The sequence below is a fragment of the Lissotriton vulgaris genome, chromosome 8, assembly GCF_964263255.1.
Source record: "Lissotriton vulgaris chromosome 8, aLisVul1.2, whole genome shotgun sequence".
NCBI classification, from domain to species: Eukaryota; Metazoa; Chordata; class Amphibia; order Caudata; family Salamandridae; genus Lissotriton; species Lissotriton vulgaris.
In genome coordinates this window covers 1,341,108,048-1,341,131,951 of record NC_141696.1, presented here as the reverse complement: position 1 = coordinate 1,341,131,951, position 23,904 = coordinate 1,341,108,048, and the positions used below count along the sequence as shown (strand labels likewise).

Genomic DNA, 23,904 nt, shown 5'->3' with positions numbered 1-23,904 from the left:
GTAAGAATTGCCCATAAGGAAGGTTCTCTCTCAGATGACGAGGGTGAAAGCTGTCAAATCTGAGGAGACAATTCTTAGCCGTGGGTTTGAAGTGTGTTTCCGTTTTCAGTATGCCGGCTTCATAGTAGATATTTAAATCCAGGAACACCATGTTGGTATTCGATGCCTGGAAAGTGAATTTCAAAAAGGCATTCTGGTTGTTGAGTTCCCCATTCTCCAACTAATAACCTACATTCTGGTATATTGTTATTTTTAATATTATTGCTGGTAATATTAAACTACTACTACTAGCAATGCTTTTATAAATACTACTTTATTATTTGTAGTAGTTATACTATGAATACTATTTATTCTTTTTTAAACATGTTTTCTTTCATATTATTATTGATACAATTATTATTGCATTCCTAATGTGTGAGTGATTTTCTGAATAAAATAAAATGGATTCTATATCCATGAACTTGAACGTTTTTACTTTTTTACTTTAAAAAAAGGTTTTGTTGCTTTTCGTAAAATCTGTATCTGGCTCCCAAGTCCATTTTAGACGCTCACTGTTAGTTGTCTGCGACTTGGTGCAGGAATGCAGCCTATTCTGAGTTTTTTCAACTGAATGGGGAATGACCATGTTGTTTTCCGTCATTCCGAGAAGAAATCTACTGACATTTCCTTCCTCTGAGCAATCACGAGGTTGGCTGGTGGTTGATGTTGGAACTGTAAAGGAGAGGCTGGGACCTCTTCGTGTTATGATTGTCCAGACCCCCTGAACGTCTGCAGGGGGTGGACATTGCTAACACAGCTGCAGTCCTTGTCCTTGCAGCATCTGAAAGTCTCCAGTATTTTCAGGACCTGAATTATGTGGTCTGGAGTTTGCAGCCTCTTTAATTCCAGGCGTTGTACCTCGGTGTACTTGTGAGTTGCGGTATTTCACTCCGAGTTACTTCTCCGGGGGAAATATCACAATTCGTAATGAGGGATGTAGCCTGTATAAGAGCGCTAACACTCAACGTATAGTCAATGTATACGATTAAAATAGTTTCTCTAAATATATGAAACCACACTGATTACATTTTTTTTGCATGTGATATTGTGCCTTTTGCATTTTTTGAACTGCCGAAGATACAAGTTTCGCTTGTGTACCTATATGCTATTTTATATTTCCTTAACATGAAATCCTTGCATTTCTTTTCTTCTGGCTATGGTGACGCTCCCTCATACCACCACTGCTTTCTGCAATGTTATCAGCGAGAATGACAAATATTCCTAGGAGACATTCAGCGGTTTGTTTGCAGTTGGCACATTTTCAGGAAAGAGCTTTCTCTTAAATTACAGATTAATGATTTATTTATAGTGTTTACGTGAAAGTCACGGCCACTAAGGAATGCGGAGTTTATAATAAATTGGAGCTGGGCTGCATTTGTCAATCAAGCTGAAATCAAACTGGGAAATCACTGGAAGGATGAAAATAACAAAAGTGGAATGAGGAATGTTCTCTGAATCTCAAACTTCAGCAGCTTCTCCTCATATCCGTGAAATGCTTACTGCTCTTGAACTTTCCCTTCTGCCCTGTTTGACGTAATAGTGATGAGAGCCCGCCTCATACTAACTAAAGTAGCAAGCCTTAGCTTTTTTTTTTTATTGAGACCAGATATTTTTGTTTCTTCAAATGTTCTGCGCTGCATATAACATTTCCGATATTCTATTATATTCTATTAAAATTATTTATAACGCGCACTATCACCATCGGTTTCTTGGCGCTCATTAACATATGGCGTTGATCCAGGGTGAGGGATTAATCATAAGCAGCTTGAAAGAGCAGGGTTTTCAAAAGTGTATGGAAACAGTCGTACTTTGGGCAGAGACGGAGAGAGGAAGGTAGGGAGTTCCAGGTGGAGGGATACCAGGACAGAAAAGCTCAGGCCACCGTGTTTTTTTCTTTTGAATCTGGGGACCTCTAGGAAGTTTAGTGATGCTGAGCGAAGGGCTCTGGAAGGAATGTGACGGGACAAGGCCGAAGAGATGAACCTGGGAGCTGCGTCCGATAGGGCCTTAAAGGTGGTGCATGCCAGTTTGAAGGTGCAGGGTTTGGAAACCGGGAGCCAATGCAGACTACGGAGGAGGGGAGTGACGTGCTGGTGTTTGGGCTGGCGTAAAATTAGGCGAGCAGCCTGTTTCTGCACCAGCTGAAGTCGGTGGAGGTGACCTGCAGGAATTCCTGCGTACAGAATGTTGGCGTAATCGAGCCTGGAGGTGATGAGCGCAATGACAACTTGGGTCAGGGCCTCTTTGGTAAGAAACCTGCTGATCTTTCGGATCCGCCTGAGGTGGAAGAAACAGGCAGAGATAACCGCGTTGATATGTGGTCTCATTGATAGATCTTCGGAAATGATCACCCCCAGGCTTTTGACTGAGCTCACAGGAGTGGGTGCAGTCCCCAGAGATGTAGGCCAGAAGGTGGCATTCCATGGGTGATTGGGGCCGCCTACTAAGACGAGCTCGGTCTTGGTAGGGTTCAGCTTTAAGTGGCTGTGGTACATCCACTCCGCGATGGTCAGCATGGTGGACTGGAAGTTGATATTGACATGTCCACATTTTCCAGTATTCTTTCGATCAGTCATTTAGAAAGTCCTAGAGGCCTACTCTTTTTTTTTTCTTTTACAGTTTAATATAGTGCGAACTTGCCACGAATGTATTTTAGCGCTTTACGTGAGACCCCGTTGCATTACATAAGGACACATTCATTTTGGGAGTTTATGAACCTTAATTGTACTTGGGTCAATAATTGACCCCACCCTTGTGCTCCAACAGTTAATCAATCAATCAATCAATCAGAGTTTTGTTAAGTGCACTAATCACCCTTTACAGGCTCAAGGCACTGAGGGGAGGTTGAGGACGGCTCCGTTGGGGTCATTCGAAGTCAGGTAGTGAGGTCTTTCCCGAATTGGTGCAGGGTCGGGCTTCGCCAGAGGTGGAGAGGGAGATCGTTCTAACTCTTGGCTGCGAGGTAGGAGAAGGACCTTCCACCTGATCTGGTCCTGTAAAAGTGTGGGGCGATGGCTAGGGAGAGGTCGGCAGAGTGGAGGTCTGTCTTGGGGGCATGGAAGGAGAGGCGGTCATTTAGGTATTGAGTTCCGAGGTTGTGTAGGGCCTTTTAGTTGTGCGTGAGTAGCTTCAAAGTTTTTCTTCTTTCGACAGGGAGCCAGTGGAGGTACTTACATAAAGAATAACACTTCATAAAGATAACAAAGCTCTCTATAACATATCATATTATTGCACTGCACAGCACAACATAACACAGCACACCACAGTATAGCATGGTGCTGCACAACACAACACACCATAATATGACAGTGTAGCACATCATATTTGTTGGGTGATGTGGTTGTGCCGTGGCATATCGAGGATTAGTCTGGCTGCAGCATTTTGGACGATCTGTAGTTTGCGGAGGAGTTTTTGGTTGTTTGCGGCGTAGAGGGCGTTGCTGTAGTCAAGTCTTCTGGAGATGAGGGCGTGAATGACGGTTTTCCTGGTGAAGGAGGGGATCCACTTGAATGTTTTACGTAGTATGTGGAGAGGGTTGAAGCATGCGTAGGAGACGGCGTTGATCTGGCGATTCATAATGAGCGAAGAGTCCAGTATGATGCCGAGGTTACGTGCAAGGTCTATCGGAGTATACGAAGCTAATGAAAGTTGACACTCTGAAAAATAAAATTGATGGCACTGCTGGGAATGAGAGGGCACCATAGAGAATAATTTGTGCGAACCTGTGATGAATATTCTAACCATCAATGGTTATTCTAACCATCAGAGGGGGTCAGATGTTGCAAATTAAAATGCCCTCAGTAGAAAAGTGCAAAAATCTATGTCAAACAAAACATATGTGTAAAAAAAAGCTTGTAATAGATAATTATACTTAGACAATATAGGCATACATAAGAAATAATAATATGCTGATTTAAGTTAGCTTAACTCTCAATGCCATAGTAATTGCAAATAAAATACTTGCATTGAAAGGTCTGTTTTCCACGTTGAGCTGTAGTTTTGCACAATATAGTTTTCTTTTTTGCTGCAGATCCTGCCATTTTCCAGAAGCCTTTTGTTAGTTAGCGAGTAGGCATTTGTTTTGTATTAGACATCGGACAGTGGGGTTCTTACCAGGAGGAGTGGATGCTCCAGGAAATATGATTCACAGGAACAACTGTCTGAGCTGCAAAATGTGGATGAAGTACCTTTTCAAGTACTTGTGTATGTAGCCCTATTGGATGTTGTAAACAAAGAATGTAATACATATTTTAATTGAAATATTGTGAGTTTCTTAGTGTGTGTTCCTAGAGTAGAGGAGGGCTTCTATCACTCGCATTGCTGGAGATCCATCTGTAGGTTCCTTGAAACCATATCTCTTTTCAAGGGAGATTGCGTTTGAGCCTATTCTCTCTTTATTAGATGTCTGCTAATTTATAGTTGAGACTACTTTTCAGCTTGATCCACTATATAGCGGCCAAAGGTAGTGGTGTGCGCCTGGCAGGGACCTGCTTGTGCGGTTACACAATCTTTTTCTCTGCTCGCTTTTAAAAATACAGTTTTTACAGTGTGTGTATTTTCTTGTTTTTAAATTACCTTGTGTTCATTTGGCGTGCTCTGACACTGCTGAAGGGCCGGGGGCATTCTCTCTGCCACAGTACTTTGGAGATCGGCGGGGTCTGTCCCTGCGAGTGGACCTGCCATCTTGGTGGTAGTAGGGGCGACGCTCTAGTGGTTGCTGACACCTGCAGCCACTCGCTCGCTCAGGGCTACTTAATCTGGGATGGTGTGAGCCAGCAGCACTATATAGCGGCCAAAGGTAGTGGTGTGCGCCTGGCAGGGATCTGCTTGTGCGGTTACACAATCTTTTTCTCTGCTCGCTTTTAAAAATACAGTTTTTACAGTGTGTGTATTTTCTTGTTTTTAAATTACCTTGTGTTCATTTGGCGTGCTCTGACACTGCTGAAGGGCCGGGGGCATTCTTTCTGCCACAGTACTTTGGAGATCGGCGGGGTCTGTCCCTGCGAGCGGACCTGCCATCTTGGTGGTAGTAGGGGCGACGCTCTAGTGGTTGCTGACACCTGCAGCCACTCGCTCGCTCAGGGCTACTTAATCTGGGATGGTGTGAGCCAAGCAGCACTATATAGCAGCCAAAGGTAGTGGTGTGCGCCTGGCAGGGACCTGCTTGTGCGGTTACAAAATCTTTTTCTCTGCTCGCTTTTAAAAATACAGATTTTACAGTGTGTGTATTTTCTTGTTTTTAAATTGCCTTGTGCTCATTTGGCGTGCTCGGACACTGCTGAAGGGCCGGGGGCCTTCTCTCTGCCAGAGTACTTTGGAGATCGGCGGGGTCCGTCCGTGCGAGTGGACTGCCATCTTGGTGGTAGTAGGGGCGACGCTCTAGTGGTTGCTGACACCTGCAGCCACTCGCTCGCTTAGGGCTACTTAATCTGGGATGGTGCGAGCCAGCAGCACTATATAGCGGCAAAGGTAGTGGTGTGCACCGGGCAGGGACCTGCTTGTAGGGTTACACGGTCTTTTTCTCTGCTCGCTTTTAAAAAAACTGTTTTTACAGTGTGTGTATTTTCTTGTTTTTAAATTACCTTGTGCTCATTTGGCGGCATTCTCTCTGACACAGTACTTTGGAGATCGGCGGGGTCCGTCCGTGCGAGCGGACCCGCCATCTTGGTGGTAGTAGGGGGCGACGCTCTAGTGGTTGTTGACACCTGCAGCCACTCGCTCGCTCAGGGCTACTTAATCTGGGATGGTGCGAGCCAGCAGCACTATATAGCGGCCAAAGGTAGTGGTGTGTGCCTGGCAGGGACCTGCTTGTGCGGTTACACAATCTTTTTCTCTGCTCGCTTTTAAAAATACAGTTTTTACAGTATGTGTATTTTCTTGTTTTTAAATTACCTTGTCCTCATTTGGCGTGCTCTGACACTGCTGAAGGGCCAGGGGCATTCTTTCTGCCACAGTACTTTGGAGATTGGCGGGGTTCGTCCATGCGAGTGGACCCGCCATCTTGGTGGTAGTAGGGGCGACGTTCTAGTGGTTGCTGACACCTGCAGCCACTCGCTCGCTTAGGGCTACTTAATCTAGGATGGTGCGGACGCGCAGCGGGCACGCCGGTAGCACGCCAAGGGCAAGCCCGTCTGCGCCCGTCCACGCCAAAGTCGCGCTCAGCGCCAGCCATGCTGCCTGTGTTATACTTGAGGAAGCTGTCAGGGGGAGTCAAATTTTAAAAAATACTCCAGAAAGCACCTTCTGCAGATTCGTGACTCTCATACTGACAAAGGTACCCTTAATTTTTCAGTATCAGCTTCTCCTCCCGGAGATTTTCTTGATAAAGGGTCAATGATGTGTGGACTCCATAATGTGAGGTCACTTCCAAAACATAATGTAGAAATTCAGCTGCTCATACAAGTTCATGAGCTTGATGTGCTATTTATGACCGAAACATGGACTAGCAACGACTGTGAGGTCGACTTAGGGTGGGCATGCCCACCGGGGTATAAAATCCACCATCAACCTAGGCCTCAGGGGAGGGGAGGTGGAGTGGGAATGATTCATAGAGACTCTTGGAGGGTCTTTAATTTTAATATTGACGCAATCACGGGCTTAGAACTTCTTGGGGTGTCCATAAAAAATTAACAGGGGTTGGTCTGCACAGGGATTGTATGCTGTAGACCTCCTGGGGCCTTTAGCGTTCAGCAGCAAGGCTTATTGCTGGAATCCTTTTCAAACCTGGTGGCCACACATCATACACTGATCATTTTGGGGGACTTTAACCTGTGGTTTAATGGTTCCTTAGACCCCGGTCTTCGCAACCTGCTTCAGTCCTGTGAGGGTCTTGGTCTCTATCAGCTGGTCTCCAAGGCTACACACAAAGCCGGTCACCTCCTTGACTTGGTGATATCCGAGCCTCACCTCCTTCAGATGGGTGGGGTTCTTCCCATGGACTGCACGGATCACTTTTTGGTAAAATTCTGTGTGAAATCTAAGTCTCATCTAACCTAAGTCCGGCGTCCGCTGACGGAATATGTCAGTAGAAATTGGAAGGGGCTGGTTCATATGAGGAGCAGCGGACCTGTGCTTAAAATTAGGGAAAGTTTCCGCCCAGAAAATTCGGTTGAGGACAATTACACCTCACTGTGCCTACAGGTCACCACAACCTTGGATACCAGTGCCCCTCTCAAAAAGCATAGAGGAAAGGGGAAAGCATCCGCCCCTTGGTTTAATGAATCTTTAAAAGATTTGAAATTAGGATGCAAACAGGCAGAAAGGAGATGGAGGTATGGTTATAAAGAGTCAGATAAAGTGCTGTGGAAACTTAAAATTGAGGAGTATAAACTTGCGATAAGAAAGGTTAAAGCTGATTACTTCACCTCAATTATCTGCAATGCCGCTAATAGCTCCAGGAGTGTTTTTAATATTCTAAACAGCATTACAAACCCTGATTGTGCTAAGAATGAAATAGTTCCCTCCCAGGACCTTTGTGAAAACTTGGCTTGTTTCTTTACAGAAAAAATGCAATCAAACATTAAGGATCTTGGGGTTGGGCAGCCTGCCGCCGGGAACCCCGGACCCAAGGCCGGGGACCCAGGAACCCCTTCTGAGGAGGAGCCAAAGGGCATGGATAATGGTTTGGGGTGGCAGGATACTGAAACCCTGACCGAGTTCGGACCGCTCTCCACTGAGGATTTCAACCGCATAGCACACAGTATTACTTCTGGATCCATTTTGGACCCAGTGCCACATAAGATCTGGAAGGAGCATAAGAAGGACCACCTCCCCACCCTTCGGCTGATTTATAATCAGTTGCTGGAGAGCGGAGTTGTCCCCAGACAATGGAAACAAGCATTAGTGTCACCATTGCTGAAGAAGCCATCTCTAGATCCTGACTGCTCTAAAAATTACAGGCCAATTTCATTGTTACCATTTCCAGCTAAAATTGTAGCACCTGCTGTTCCATTACTCTCTCTGAGCATCTGGAACAACATAACTGGCTGGAAGAAGTTCAGTTCAGCTTCCGGCCGGCACATGGATCAGAGACCGCTCTGGTGACCGTCATGGACAAACTTCGAGGGCGGACAGACAGGGGTCAGGCAGCTGTATTGATTCTGCTTGACCTGTCTGCCGCCTTTGATACGGTAGACCATGAGATTTTGCTGGGAAGACTTAGTGAGGCTGGAGTGAGAGGCTGTGCTTTACGCTGGTTCCGTTCTTTTTTGCATGATAGACAGCAGGCAGTATCCCTTCCCTCCTTTCAATCAGCCTTCTCTAATGTGCAGTTTGGTTTGCCTCAAGTATCTGATTGCGGTTATAAAATCCTATAATATAGACACGGTGAACTACGCGGATGACACCCAGATGATCCTCTCCTTTGAAGGAGAGGATTCAATTTCAATAGAGGCCTTTCATGATTGCTTGCAGGATACGGCCCAATGGCTTCGGACCAATTGCTTAAAATTCTACGCTGGCAAAACTGAGGTGGTGGTGTGTGCTGCGAATAATATCTCCCGTCCTCTCCCTCTTCCGGACAATTTTTGGCCCTCTGGTTTCTCTAACGCTGTGCAGCCGATAAAAAGTGCTCGCAATTTGGGCATTATGTTAGACTGCAAGCTCTCTTTGGAAGCGCAGGTTATAAAAACTACAGCCCCCTGTTCTGCTAATATTAGGTCCCTCCGTAAGTTCTTTCCTCTTTTACCTTATCAGGCACGTGCTACAGTTGCAAGGTGCACAATTCTAAGTAGGCTTGACTACTGTAATGCCCTCCTTCTAGACTATGCTAATTTTCTCTTGGACAGGGTACAAAGGATCCAATCAGCGGCGGTGAAGCTGGTGCTTGGCTTATCTAGAAGGCCTTCTGCATCTGTTGCCCTTGCCAAGCTCCACTGGCTTCCTGTGAGACAGAGAGTGTATTTTAAATCACTCTGCCTGGTTTTTAAAGCCCTTCATGGGAGTGGACCAATGACTCTGCAGAAAAAGTTTGATTGGTATACTCCAGCGAGATTGCTTCGCTCGTCCTCAGCCAGATTGGTGAAGGTGCCCAACTTTAGGAGAGCCAGCTCAGGAGGCAGGTCCTTTGAAGTAGCTGCTGCCAGATTGTGGAACAAACTTCCCTGCGAAATTAGACAAATCAGAGAACTTCTCCCGTTTAGGATACAGGTAAAAACATGGCTGTTTCCGAAGATCTAGATGACCTGCTCGGTGGGACCCTTTCCCCATCCCCCCTCTATCTTTTGGCTGCTCAGCTCCAGGATACCTGCCAGGTGATAGTGCGCTTAGTAAGTTGAATAAATAAATTAAATTGATGTGCTAAAGCCTTATGCTTATGCCTTTTTTTCTCTCATCAGAACTCTTTATTGGGTTTCTAAACTGAAATTTAATTTTATTTCATTCTAATTAAGTTTGTATATGAAAATTCTTTTATGCCACATGCTTGCTGAATTATTACAGTATATACTATTATATTTCCAAATAGTGTATTCTTTCTTATATTAAAATATTGATTATTGGATTATATTAATTTCTAATGATGATGCTTGAAAGACTAATGCTTATTGAACAAATACTAAAACCGAAGAATTGATTATTAAAAGTCTTAACTCATACAGATTCTCTTTATTGACTGTACTAAAGTCTTAAAAGATTTAACGCTAATATGGTTTGAGGTAGATGGATGCGCCTTTTAACTTGTCCTTGTCAATAAAGAACAGTCCATAACGACCAATGGTGGGGGTTATTTACTGATTATACTTGAAGATTAAGGTATAGAATACCTTGCTCTATCAGTTCATTGTCCCATCTGTGTTACTAGCAGGTTTTGGTGATGGAACACCAAATACCTTTTTTATAGTTTTTTTTTATTAAGATGTAGATGTATGCTGTTTGAAATGGAGAGCTGCTATTTGCTTTTTGATGTATTTACTTGGCTGACACAATGGCGCAACACAAAACAATTTAGCGCATCCCAGCATGACACAACCTAACATGGACCATCGCGGCATGGTAAACATTCCACACCCTAGCATAGCCTAGAATAATACTTACTAAAGCTTACCAAACTTTACAAATCTAAAAGAGCACCCCATAACATATCATAATACAATATACTACAACAGATCATAATATAAAAAAGCAGCCTGACACAGTATAACACAACAGGTCATAATGTAACTCCAAAATGCTGCACATCACAGCATAACACACACCACCATAAAATAATAGCAAAGCACAGCTTGGCACAAATGAATCCATCCCAACATAAGAAATCATAATGTGCCACGGACATAACCCATAACATGCCTAGCACACCATAACACAACATAACACTCCCTAATATAGCACAGTATGAGACAAAGTAACAAAGCGCCTTAACATAATGAAACATAGTACAGTACAATACATATGAACATCACTCAACATATACAGCACAGAACTTAGCACAACACACTATATAACATAATTAAGCATAATAGTACAAGGCAAATCATAGCACATAAAACCATAACATTACATAAATCAGCACAGCATGACACAACATAGAACAATACATCATAACATAACACAGTAGCTTAGCATGACACAGAACACAAAAAATAACACAGCCTAGCACTACACAACACTTGAGGATATAACACCGCATAGCAATTCACAGCAATACAAAACATGGTGTACACCATGCATAAGATAAGACAGCACAACACACATCATACCCTAACATAACAAAGAATAACACTTCATAAACATAACAAAGCACTCTATAACATATCATAGTATTGCACTGCACAGCACAACATAACACAGCACACAACAGTATAGCATGGTACTGCACAACACGACACACCATAATATGACAGTGTAGCACATCATATGACACCACACTAAGAAGGTGTGGCACAGCACACCATAAAAAAACAACATAGCACTTCACAATATACTTACCATAATACAACGAAGCACTGCATGGAGCAACATTTCACTATGCAGAATAATATAACAAAGCAGAGCACAGCAAAACACAACAGTCTAACATAACACAGGTTAGCACAAAACAGCACAACAGCATAGCCGAACATAACACAAGGTAACACTGGAAAACACAATTTTACACAGCACACACTTAGACAGTACAGCACAATGTATCATACCCTAAAATCCCATTGCATAGCACTGCATGACAAACTTAATGCAACACGGTAAATCATAACAGACCTGAGCACTGTACAACTTATAAGAGTACAACACACCAAATTGATACACAGCATAGCACTGCACAACATAAGGCAAAACACCTTACGTTATCAGTCTTTGCACTGCATGCCAAAATAGAACTCACCTTGCCATAAAACAGAATAGTACAGCACAACATATCTCCTAACATAATAGAGCACAGCACTTCACAGCACACCAACATGTAAGTGTGACAAATAATTGCTTGATATAGCATAGAGAAGTGCAACACAGCAGATATAATAGGTAAGATCGCTCCCATGACAAATGGTTTCTCTGCAGAGATCTGAACATCAGCTGGAATAGGCAGGTTGAGGGGTCATGTACATGTGCTTAGGTATTCGTAAATTGTGATTCCTTATTTGGAGTCGCAATTTTAGGTATTTGCAAAAAGGTGTGGTTACCTACAATTCACTGCCAAAGCCTTTCAAACAACTTTAAAGGCTAGTTTGCACTCTCAAACAATCAAATTTAGCAACTTGCACAGTTTGCTGATGCAAAATAGGTTGATAGATGTGGCCCTCAGTTTCCATGTTTGCCAAATGTTGTAACTGTGAACCAGACTCTATGGTGACAGTATTTTACTCAATATGACAAATAGCTTATTTTAATATGTAAGAGATCACAGAGTGTTGGTATGGATACTAATACAATGTGAATGAATTCTGAGAATGGCTAGTAGAATGAGTCTGAAAGAAATTACATCCTTGTCTCTGAGATGGAAAAAAGAACTCTAGCAAGCACTTATTGGACGTCCCTCAGGGAAGGTAGAAAAAGCATCAAGCGATGCACAGGGCTTAATTGTGATTACATTTTATTGCCACTTTACCTATTAAGTACCTAAATGACTAGATAACAGTATTTCTTTATTCTTAATGGTGCTTGTTAATAGTGTTTCTACAAACTGTTTCAGCCCTGTTCCAACAATTTCCTGGAGAAAAGTTACCGGGAATATTCCAAGCAAATCACGTCTTCGGAAATCTCAAGCCGTGCTTGAAATCCCAAACGTGCAGCTGGAAGACGCAGGAATGTATGAATGTAAAGCTGAAAACTCACGAGGGAAAAATGCCTTCAAGGGACAACTGCAAGTTTATAGTAAGTGCATTACTGGCTATTCAACCCTTCTTGTATTCAGGTCACACAAGCTATCATATGCTATGTGTTTCCTGGCTCAGATGTTTCATGCTGTATTTTAAATTAACACGTTTTCAAGCAGTTTCCAAAATATCTGTATTGTAACAATCTGTGGGGGTGTTAAAATGAGTAAGAGCATTGGCGTGAAAATAAGAAATAAAGAAAATACTTAGACACATTAGCAAAATAATTGTTGGTTGTGGTAGTAAAGATCAATTGTGGAATTAAGTTTCAGATAATGCTTCTTACTTCCAAAAAGGATTAATGTGAGATACTTGAGCAGCATGTTGTAGCTAAAAATGAGGATCCCATTACATTGATCTGATGGAAAACAATTCTAGTACTAATAAGAGATCAACACATGTAACTGCTCTACCTCAAACTGTATCTGCAAAAGCAAGCTTACCAATTTATACATGGTTCTAAAATGCTAGAGTACCATGATTTCTAACGAATGGGCATGCAATGGTAGAGCGTACAGTAGAACATGTTTGTGCAGTGGTTACTCATTAGCCCGCCAGCCACTAATCCCCAGTGGAAAATTCTAAATTCTCTTTTCGGCTGAGTATTGTACAGCTTCTCAGGAAGAAACCACAGTGCAAGGCTTTTACCTCAGTCTTAGATTCTCAGAAGACAATTTTCTCTATTTTCAACCGTTATCTTGAAAAGTAAATGAAATACTATTCTATTCCACCACTGTTGAAAAAAGTTCCTTATGAAGGTGTGAATCAGTATTCAAATGTATTCTGCAAATGTGCCATGATGACGAGGTGCCCAGTAATGTGCGGTAACACCCTGCCAGTACCATGCAATTAAGAGTTTAACCCATCAGCTTGGGAAATCACTGTGTAGGCACATCATTATCATACAGTATTTCGCATGGTATTCCTTTTTCCAAGTGGTTTAATGTGCACATTCACCCACTGCTCGGAGTAGGTGGTAAATGTATGCAGGGGCTTCTGTGTGGGGCAGGGGTAGAGTGAGGGGAGTGAAGGCAAAGATTAGGTCTGGGAAGTGGGTGCATTGAATGCCCCCCTACCTTTGCTAGAGAATGACGTCATCATGGATTGGGGAATAAGGCTTGATTACTGTTACAACCAAAGATTGAATCAGTTTTGTTTTTGGGCCAGAATGAACTACCACTACATTGGGTGCAGTGTTCCCGCAACTAGGAAAACTGGTAAACAACCTTTACAACGAAACTTTTACAACGCACTACCATTACGATGCAACTTTTACAACGCAAACCATTACAACGCATTGCGCTGGGGGGCGCTCTAGGATAGGGAATAGGTTTAATGTACTATCCAACACCTTCCCTACTATCCACGGGGACTGGAGTTGGAATAGTAAATTAAACTATTCACTATCCAGCGCCCCAAAGCACTATGCGTTGTAAAGGCATGCGTTGTAAAAACCGTGTTGTAAAGGCATGCGTGGTAAAAGCATGCGTTGTAACGTCATACATCCAGGAAAACTTTATCCAGAAGCAACAGATCAGTTGTGATCAGGCAGATCTGTATCCCATCTAGGGAGACCGGTCCGCCTGACTCATAGTCAGGCTCATGGTATCCTTACAGTCTATTTTGCTTCTTTGTATCTCTTGGCTTTGAACCTGTTGTATGACATGTTGTCTGATACACAGGTTTCAGCTTCTGGTATGCTTTGTATAAATGGTATTTCCTTTTTTCCCCAAAGTAACTCTTTATTAACGTTTTATACATAGTAGGCAGATATTAACAAACAATAGAAATTGCATATCCTGGTGCAGATGAAATTCTGGCCTCAAGGCGCATCTTAGGGTGATGTACTTTCCACATGTGTATGTGTGCTCATTTTGGCATTCCCAGGACCAGGGCCAAACCGACTGCTGGACAAACATAGAGTATGGTGTCCATGCATAGGGTCTGTGTAGAACTACTATAAAGTGTAGAGAGAATGAAAGTAAAGGAGGAAGGTACTGGAGGCAGACCCTAGACTACTGTGTTTTAAAACTATTTGTGACCTTTTTGAATTAAAAAAACGTTTCTGTTCTGTGCATTATTGTTGGCTCTGATTCTGTGGGTTTATTGCTGACACTCTCCGGTCCACCGCAATCACATTAGGTGATTGTTTGAGTGGAGAGAGTAGTCTTTCCTTACTTTCTGAGCAAATGCGAGTAGGCAGTTGGCGGTCTAGTTGTTAACCCACCATCACGCTACTCGCATACATTTCGGCTCACTGGCGGGCGCACTACGAGGAGGAAGGAACTGGGCGCAGACCCTAGACTACTGTGTTTTAAAACTATTTTTGACCTTTTTGATTTTAAAAAACGTTTCTGTTCTGCGCAATATTGTTGGCTCTGATTCTCTGAGGGTATTGCTGACACTGTACGGTCCACTGCAATCACATTAGGGGAATGTTTGAGTGGAGAGAGTAGTCTTTCCTTAATTTCTGGGCAAATGCGAGTAGGCGGTTGGCGGTCTAGTTGTTACCCCGCCATCGCGCTACTCATATAAATTTCGGCTAACGGGCGAGCGCGCAGTGGGCGCGCCTAAGGTAAGCCTGTCTGCGCCAGACCGCCCCCCTGCAGCCTGGAATTACTGCCAGTCCTACAGTAATATCTTATGGAGAGTAGATTAACATATACGCGGGAGACTCTCCTGGGCTATAACCTCCACTCTCATGTTCTAGGGAACGTGGGCCTTGGACAGATGGGGGGAAGAGGCGAATGACCGAGACGTGCATTGACTGTGGTTGGGTTCCGGTCTAGGAGACAGGAGAGTCACTGTAAGAACCAGGGGGAAAGTAATTTGACTGGGCAAGATAGACAGAGCCCTTGTCCATGGGGACTATATTTGAATGCCAGGTCCATTCCTAAACACTCTATGGAGACTTGGGATCTATTAGACAATCGTAAACCTGATATCTGTTTTTTTACAGAAACATGGCTCAATAATGATGCCACTCCCGTTCTAGCAGTGGCCTTTCCGGATGACTATGTTGTCATCAGACTGGATAGGCCCTAGAGGCACGGTGGGGGACTAGCCATTGCCGTGCGGGCCCCTTATTACATCACTATGTTGGATAGAATTTCTGTGGCCACCATGGAGCTCCTTATCTTTAGAGTAGAATGTAATCTTGCGGCCGAATGGAAAGGTGCATTAGTATACCATCTGCCTGGGGGCAATAAGAAGGAGTTTAGTATAGCTCTTCTGGACAGACTGGCTCCCCATGTCCTGACTGCAAATAATTTTCTACTTGTAGGGGACTTTAACCTTCATTTAGAGATGCCTTCCAACTTAGATTCTGCTAATCTAATTGCCATGATAGACTCTCTGGGGCTATTGCTTAGAACTATTGGCCCCACCCATAGTGCAGGCCACACCCTGGATGCCATTTTTCCAATATACCGGACCTGAGTACTGAACCTCCACAGGTCCTTGATTGGACAGGTCATATGGCACTAAGCTTCTCGATACCATCTGCCCACTTAGTGCAGCAGGGACATGGTCAGCAGAGTCTCTGAAGACCTTGGTCGAGAGTAACCACCTCTGCTTTCAGTCAAATTTATAGGGATCCCCTGCCCAATGTGGATGCTGACCCTAACTTGGCCTGGAAGAGATTGGAGGGAGGAATTCAGGCAGCCATAGACATCATAGCTGCATTAAAGAAAGCCTTCATCCAGAAGAGGGTAGCCCCGGCTCCCTAGTATTTGGATACACTTAGGAAGAAGAGGTCAAGGTGTAGAATTCTGGAGAGGAAATGGAGAAAATCAAAGAGGAAACAAGATGAACTGCTATACCGGAAAGCACATAGAGATTATTTGAATAGCTGTAACTCAGCAAGGAGGTCCCATCTGGGTGCACGCATTACGGAGGCTAAGAGTTCCTCTAGAGAATTGTATAAGACACTGAAAGAATTCATTAATACCTTTACTCGCTTTTTAATTCCCAAGGTTCCGAAGACGTGACCCTGCTTAATCAGAGCATGCAGGTCATTATCGCTATTTTAATTCATTTCTTTTCACTGTAATGTACACCTCCTCCCATTCCTCCGATCCCTGTATTTTCCATTCTTTACACCGTCGGAGTTTGTGTGAATGCAAAACTGCAAAAATTCCAGCTTCACAGCTGCCCACTCTTGAATACTAAATGTGTATTGTAGTGTTGCTGCCAGTGGGGTGTACCACTGCAGCACACGCCCCCTCCCACTGTCCATGATGTGTGTTGCCCCTCAGGCGTAAGGGGAGTTTGGTTTGACCCTTACGTGAGCGTAACGTGGGTGTTGCTAATAAAAGCCCGGCAAGCCTGGGCGTGGTCAGTCTAGCTACTAACCACCAAAGTAGCTCGTGTGTCCGCCTGATAGTATTTTCTAGGCCCCAGGTCACCATCAGCGCAGGACACCACATGTATCAAAAACATTTCTTTGTTTTGAACATCTGGAGACAATTCTGTTAACTGAAAACCGGCAAAAAATAGTATTGCGCTTAACCCTCTCCAATATGGCCGCCGGTCTGCTTCGATCACTGCCTTAGTCCTTCCTCAGTGCACTTCAAAGTGAAGTTTTCTTTTTTCCATCTGAGATCTTGCCAACAATAGTGCCTTTCCAAAACAGAGTTTCAAAATAGAGATGTAACCTCCTTTTTCGAACACAATTGTAAACTTAATTAAATATTTTGTAATGATTATTTATTCTGCTAAACATTTGTGGCTTCCATGTTTACCCGGTTAGCGTAGAGGGTTCACTTCCGGGTAACACTACACCAGAGTAATATAAACTACGGCGGCAAGTCCTGTTTCACTCATACCGTGGATTTTTGCTGAATCTCACTTACCCGAGAACTTTTGCAGACCTATTCTTAAGTAAGTCACACCTTGTTGGTGGATTACGCTTGTCACAGTGTTAGATTATGTGCATTGCAGACCACATTTGGTAATTCGCTTATAGTACCGGTACTTATTTTTAATTCACCATATGAAGATCGGGATTTTTACCTTACGGCAAGTGTTGTTGCTCTATTTGGAACCAAAGATTTACTTATGGAAGCGTGAATAATGTTAAAAATAATAACTTTTTTGTAAATATGCTAAACTAACGTGAATGGCGGCTTCCATATTTTTGATTTACCGTTCCTGTACATTTACTAGTATGCGGTATGAAAAAATACCAGGTATCTACACTAAAGAAATAAAGGGAAAATGTACAGGAAGCACACAAATGAAAATAGTTAAAAAGGTGTAGTCGTATTTATTACAAAAGGAAAAATAGAAACATTCATATTAAAAACATTACAAATGCTGATTCAAACTGCATCGACAAATCTGTGGGTATCCTAATGACACATAAATCATATACATATATCACAGTTGCAAGAAAGCAAATTTCAATTAAAAACAACAGACAAGATAAAGCGTTAAATCACAAATTGAGAAAATTTCATAAAAAGATCTAGTGGCGAACAATGTAGTTCGACGCGCGTTTCGGCGTTATGGAAAACGCCTTCATCAGGAGCCACAAAAAAAGCTGAAAAACATATTAAAAACAGAGTTAAAAAAGCCAAATGGTTACAATCCTAATTATTAATATAACAGCGAGAGAAATGTCAAACTGTTATCAAAAGTGCTTTCATGACAATAATCCCTACTTGTATAGCTGAAACATACATCTACACAAGATACAAACTAGTGGGTTAATATTTGAGCAGTGTTGGGCGAGCAAAAGTGCTCTAAATTCGCGAAATGGATAACAGCAAGAATCAAATAGGGGTTCATATACTTGAACAGTGGTACCATGGTATGTTTAGAGAGGTATGACTGTGAACAGTCGCCTGTGAGGGTTTCAGGCGTCTGAAAGAGCCCATCATTGTTGGCCAGAGTGGTATTGATGGATCTCATACCATCTATATAACTAAATGGATAGGATATCCAGGACAGTACTAGGTAGAACAAAAATCTCCTTACCTAAAAAACTCTGATGGTGTATGTAGTAGTCTTCTAAAACAACTGCAAGTGAGCTAGGCGACTCATTTATATTTTGGTAATGTATTAAGTACGCAGTGCACCTGTGGTAAGGGAAGAAGCATGGGAGTAGTTGGTACATTTCATAAAAAAGGGTTTAAGCTCGCCACTAAAAAGTGGCCAATCAAATTATAAATGCCAAATGGGCCCTTATCTTACCGTTATACTAGAAACATGTGCAGGTGCATCAACCTATGGGAGCAGTATCAACAATATTATCTGGCATCCCGTAGCAGTTGGTAAAAAACGGAGAATTGTAGCCTTTCAATAAAATGAAAATTCTAAAATACAAGAAATAATGAGGTTCCGGTTATTTTAATAGTCTTGGTTACTTTGCTGGTCTAGGTTTTCTAAATAAAAAAGCCCGCAAATTATGGCGAGGTAAAACTGAAGTGTTAATCTTACCGTGGATATATACGAATATTTTTTTATCTCTCTCCACCTAAGGGAACCTTTAAGCTCATACAATGGTGTATGGTGTCTCATTCAGGAGGTTTACTAAAATATAAAGAATGAGGAAGTGATAATTAATAAAAAAGCCTAAATGGTCTAGATAACGTGTGCACTACCAAGGACCGGGAATGTGATTAAACGCGGTCTTACCGTGGAATTCCGAATGCAAAAGATAGCCTCAACCGTGGAGTCCGGATGTAGATGATTGCCTCAGACGCAAAGAATGGCGGTAGATGGCAAGAACACAGCTACGATATAAACCGTGTTTCTGCAGCGATACACAAAAACAAGGAGGACAAGAAAAGGGACTTTTAAATACTAATGAGTATTGCGGGAAGATAAGCAAAGTATATTACGAGAGGCGGCATGTTTTAAAATCTTACCGGAGAAACGAAGGTTGGCGCTAAGTGGCGGAAACACTGCTACGGTTCTGACCTTGTTTCTATAGGGAAGGGAAAGATAACAAAAGAAAAGGGGGGGGGGGCGGATAAGTAATGGTAAAGATAACGGGGACGTAAATGGTGCCCATAGCGGGAAGCGGCTTAAGTACGGTTCTTACCGTGGATAGAGAGGTCACCGGCGTGTGCATCAACCTGCGGGAGCCGCGGAAACGATCTCTGCTGGCGTCCCGCAGCCGTTGGGAAAGGAAGTAAACCCGGCATGTATGAGAGCCTATCCTTATATCTGAATGAACCGGATGTATAGGTTTATGCAGCAGGAGGGTTTTTAAAAAAAAAAAAAAAAAATTTTTTAAAGAGAAAGCGTCAAAAATAGAAGCTTTGTTGAGTGCCCCCGGCGAGGAAGTTTCCCTCGGTCACTAGGGGATACGTGCAAAGTGCTATACAATTCATTAATGTTAGAAAAGATAAGCGGTGGGGGGAATAAACCGCCAATATCAACTGTCTATGAGATAATGCCACACAAAGCGATCTTCGCTCGATGTTGGAGATATGTCACATACCAATGACCCGATCTATTTTAAGAATTTAAAGAGAAAGCGTCAAAAATAGAAGCTTCAATGGATAACCGCAGCAAAAAACTTCCCTCAAACAACAAAGGAAACGTAATGGGCACTACACAGCCCATCAATGCCAGAGATGATATGTGGTGGGGGGGGGAATAAGCCAACAAGGTGAAATTGTCCAAGAGACAATGACACAAAGGGCGAGATGTGGTAATAGATCGAGATCTAAGGTAAATTATTATATATACATAAGGTAAGTAAGGTAAATTATTATATATACAAATAGGTCCACGCTGACTAATTAGTGGATCATATCTATAAAGATAGATGTTGGGGAGATCTACACTATATCTATATCTGTAAATTTCATCAGTCTAAACTAAAAGGAAGGTACAGTCTCCTAAGGAAAAATTATAAAATCGCATTTTTCCAGGGGATCTCATTGTTGAGTCCCCTTTTGTGTGTATCGAGGACAAAAATCCAATAGACTTCTCTTTTTTTGCGAATGGCACATCCACCTCTGCTGTCCGGGGTTTTAATTTTTTCCAAGATGCGCCAGTGCAGGTCTTCCGGTTTGTGGTCTAAATCCAGGAAGTGCTTTACTAATGGTGCTTGCAATTTCTTGGTGTTGATCGCTGATCTGTGTTCTGTAAGTCGCGTCTGGACGGACCTACAGGTTTCGCCAACATAGCCTAAGCCACATGGGCAACTGATGAAGTATACCACGTTAGTGGTCTTGCAGTTCCATAAGTCAGTGGCTTTAGTATGGAAACCGTTGTGAGTGAAGGTATCTCCAATGAGAATGTTTTTACACGATTTGCAGGAGGAACAAGGAACTGTTCCTCGAACCGGAAGGTTAGTGAGTACTGATCTCTGCGTCTGGTTATTGTTGGTTGTTTTGGTAGTAAATTTGGAGTGGACAATTTTGTCTTTCAGGTTCCTATTTCTCCTATGGGCAAATATGGGCTTGGGTAAGGCAGACATAGAAGATGGATTGCAGTTCAAGATGTGCCAGTTGGCATTAATGATCTGCCTAACGCGTTCATTCATAGTTGAATGAGTGGTCACACACACGAGTTGCTCATTGGCCTGTTTTTCTTTAGGAGTCAAAAGGGCGTCTCGATCAAAAAATCGTGCTCGCTTGTAGGAGTTTCTTATCAGTCTGTGTGGATAACCACGCTCTAGAAATTTTTTGCGCATGATGGCAGCTTGCCTATCAAAGTCAGATAAGTTGGAGCAGTTTCTGCGGACTCTGAGAAACTGGGAAAATGGAATCGCTTCCCTTTGACATTTGGGGTGGAAACTACTAAAATGTAATAGGGTGTTGCGGGCTGTAGTTTTAACGAATAGATCCACTTCCAATTTTTTATTTTTCACTCTAATTAAAAGATCCAGAAACTCAACCTGGTTTTCGTTGTAGTGAGCAGTGAATTTCAAATTGCTATCGGTCAGGTTGATCCATTCAAGGAACTCCAGCAGCGTGTCTATCCCATTGGTCCAGATAAAAAAAGATGTTGTCTATGTATCTGGACCAATGGGAAATCGACTCGAAAAAGGGGGCAACCTCGTTGTCAATAAACTGCTCTTCGAAGTGAGACATATATATGTTAGCTATGGAAGGGGCCACTGACGCTCCCATACTAACACCTCTAATTTGGCGATAGATGTCGTTTCCAAATTCAAAGACATTCTCTGTGAGAACAATGTACAAGCAATCTATTAGGAATTCCTTAGGACATGTGATTTTATGCTTGTCTATGAACCAGTCAGTTGCTATGATGGCTTCGTCTATGGGAATATTGCTGTAAAGGGATTCGATGTCTAGGGTGACTAGTATATCCTTCCCAGGTGTAATGTCAAGATTTTCTACTATATTTATCATATGTGAAGAGTCTTTTACATATGATTTAATTTGCGGGATGTGAGGTCTTAAAAAGTAGTCCACAAATTTAGATAGGGATTCAGTGGGGGTGCCTATGGTAGACACAATGGGTCTATATGGAGGGTTCTCTAAATTCTTGTGTATTTTCGGGAGGCCGTAAATACATGCAGTCTTGGATTTGTTGTTATTCAAGAATTCATAATCTTTCAGGTTAATATCGCCATTAGACAAAGCTGCATCGGTCAGTGTTCTAATTTTTTTGGTAATGCTATTAGTGGGATTACTGTTGATTTTGAGGTAGGTGGAGCTGTCGCTTAGCATTCTGTTCATATTCTGCTCATAATCTGTAGTGTTGAGGACAATAATCCCTCCACCTTTATCCGCACTTTTAATTGTCAAATCTTTGTTATCAGAAAGCTCTTTGAGGGCCTGTGATTCTAATTTGGTCATATTGTATTTGGGTTTAGGAATGAATTTGAAAGTTCTATCTAGTTTTTGAATAACTACTAGCTCAAAGGCCGCTACTTCTGGCCCTAGCTGATCTAAACCTGGGGTAAAGGTGGAGGGTAATGAGATTTCATTTTGTCTTTGTTTGGTTAGATCATATGTATTATCATCCTTATCTTGAAAAAAAATTTTTAATCTTACTTTCCTAAAAAAGGCCACTATATCCTTATAAAGCTCAAAGGTATTCACATACGCATGGGGAACGAAGGAAAGACCTTTTGATAATAGGGCCTCACTAGAGTGATCTAATTCTTTAGAGGACAAATTAAAAATGGGAATCACATTCCCTGACCCCAGTACTGTCTGTTTCGCGTTTCCCTTATGAACTGGGGTTCCTGTTGTTGGTGCTGGGGGTGTTGAACCTGTTGGTGTTGTACTTGATGTTGGTGTTGGTTCATTTGAAAGTTGCCTCTAGATTGTCCCTGGTTCTGAAATCTCACCCTGGGACGTCCTCGTCGAGGCCCTCTGTTCGATAAAAAGGACTCCACGGTTGAGGCTATCTTTTGCATTCGGAATTCCACGGTAAGACCGCGTTTAATCACATTCCCGGTCCTTGGTAGTGCACACGTTATCTAGACCATTTAGGCTTTTTTATTAATTATCACTTCCTCATTCTTTATATTTTAGTAAACCTCCTGAATGAGACACCATACACCATTGTATGAGCTTAAAGGTTCCCTTAGGTGGAGAGAGATAAAAAAATATTCGTATATCCACGGTAAGATTAACACTTCAGTTTTACCTCGCCATAATTTGCGGGCTTTTTTATTTAGAAAACCTAGACCAGCAAAGTAACCAAGACTATTAAAATAACCGGAACCTCATTATTTCTTGTATTTTAGAATTTTCATTTTATTGAAAGGCTACAATTCTCCGTTTTTTACCAACTGCTACGGGATGCCAGATAATATTGTTGATACTGCTCCCATAGGTTGATGCACCTGCACATGTTTCTAGTATAACGGTAAGATAAGGGCCCATTTGGCATTTACAATTTGATTGGCCACTTTTTAGTGGCGAGCTTAAACCCTTTTTTATGAAATGTACCAACTACTCCCATGCTTCTTCCCTTACCACAGGTGCACTGCGTACTTAATACATTACCAAAATATAAATGAGTCGCCTAGCTCACTTGCAGTTGTTTTAGAAGACTACTACATACACCATCAGAGTTTTTTAGGTAAGGAGATTTTTGTTCTACCTAGTACTGTCCTGGATATCCTATCCATTTAGTTATATAGATGGTATGAGATCCATCAATACCACTCTGGCCAACAATGATGGGCTCTTTCAGACGCCTGAAACCCTCACAGGCGACTGTTCACAGTCATACCTCTCTAAACATACCATGGTACCACTGTTCAAGTATATGAACCCCTATTTGATTCTTGCTGTTATCCATTTCGCGAATTTAGAGCACTTTTGCTCGCCCAACACTGCTCAAATATTAACCCACTAGTTTGTATCTTGTGTAGATGTATGTTTCAGCTATACAAGTAGGGATTATTGTCATGAAAGCACTTTTGATAACAGTTTGACATTTCTCTCGCTGTTATATTAATAATTAGGATTGTAACCATTTGGCTTTTTTAACTCTGTTTTTAATATGTTTTTCAGCTTTTTTTGTGGCTCCTGATGAAGGCGTTTTCCATAACGCCGAAACGCGCGTCGAACTACATTGTTCGCCACTAGATCTTTTTATGAAATTTTCT

General features: G+C 42.4%; 1 protein-coding gene across 2 annotated transcripts in view; it reads left to right on the top strand.

Annotated features, from left to right (window-relative positions):
• CNTN5 (contactin 5) overlaps positions 1-23,904 on the top strand; it is a 3,039,905-nt gene that overhangs the window by 2,354,910 nt on the left and 661,091 nt on the right. For both annotated transcript variants that reach the window (XM_086935289.1, XM_086935290.1), the window contains one exon: positions 12,167-12,348. In XM_086935289.1, the coding sequence (XP_086791415.1) occupies positions 12,167-12,348 (182 nt within the window). The remainder of the gene's footprint in view (positions 1-12,166; positions 12,349-23,904) is intronic.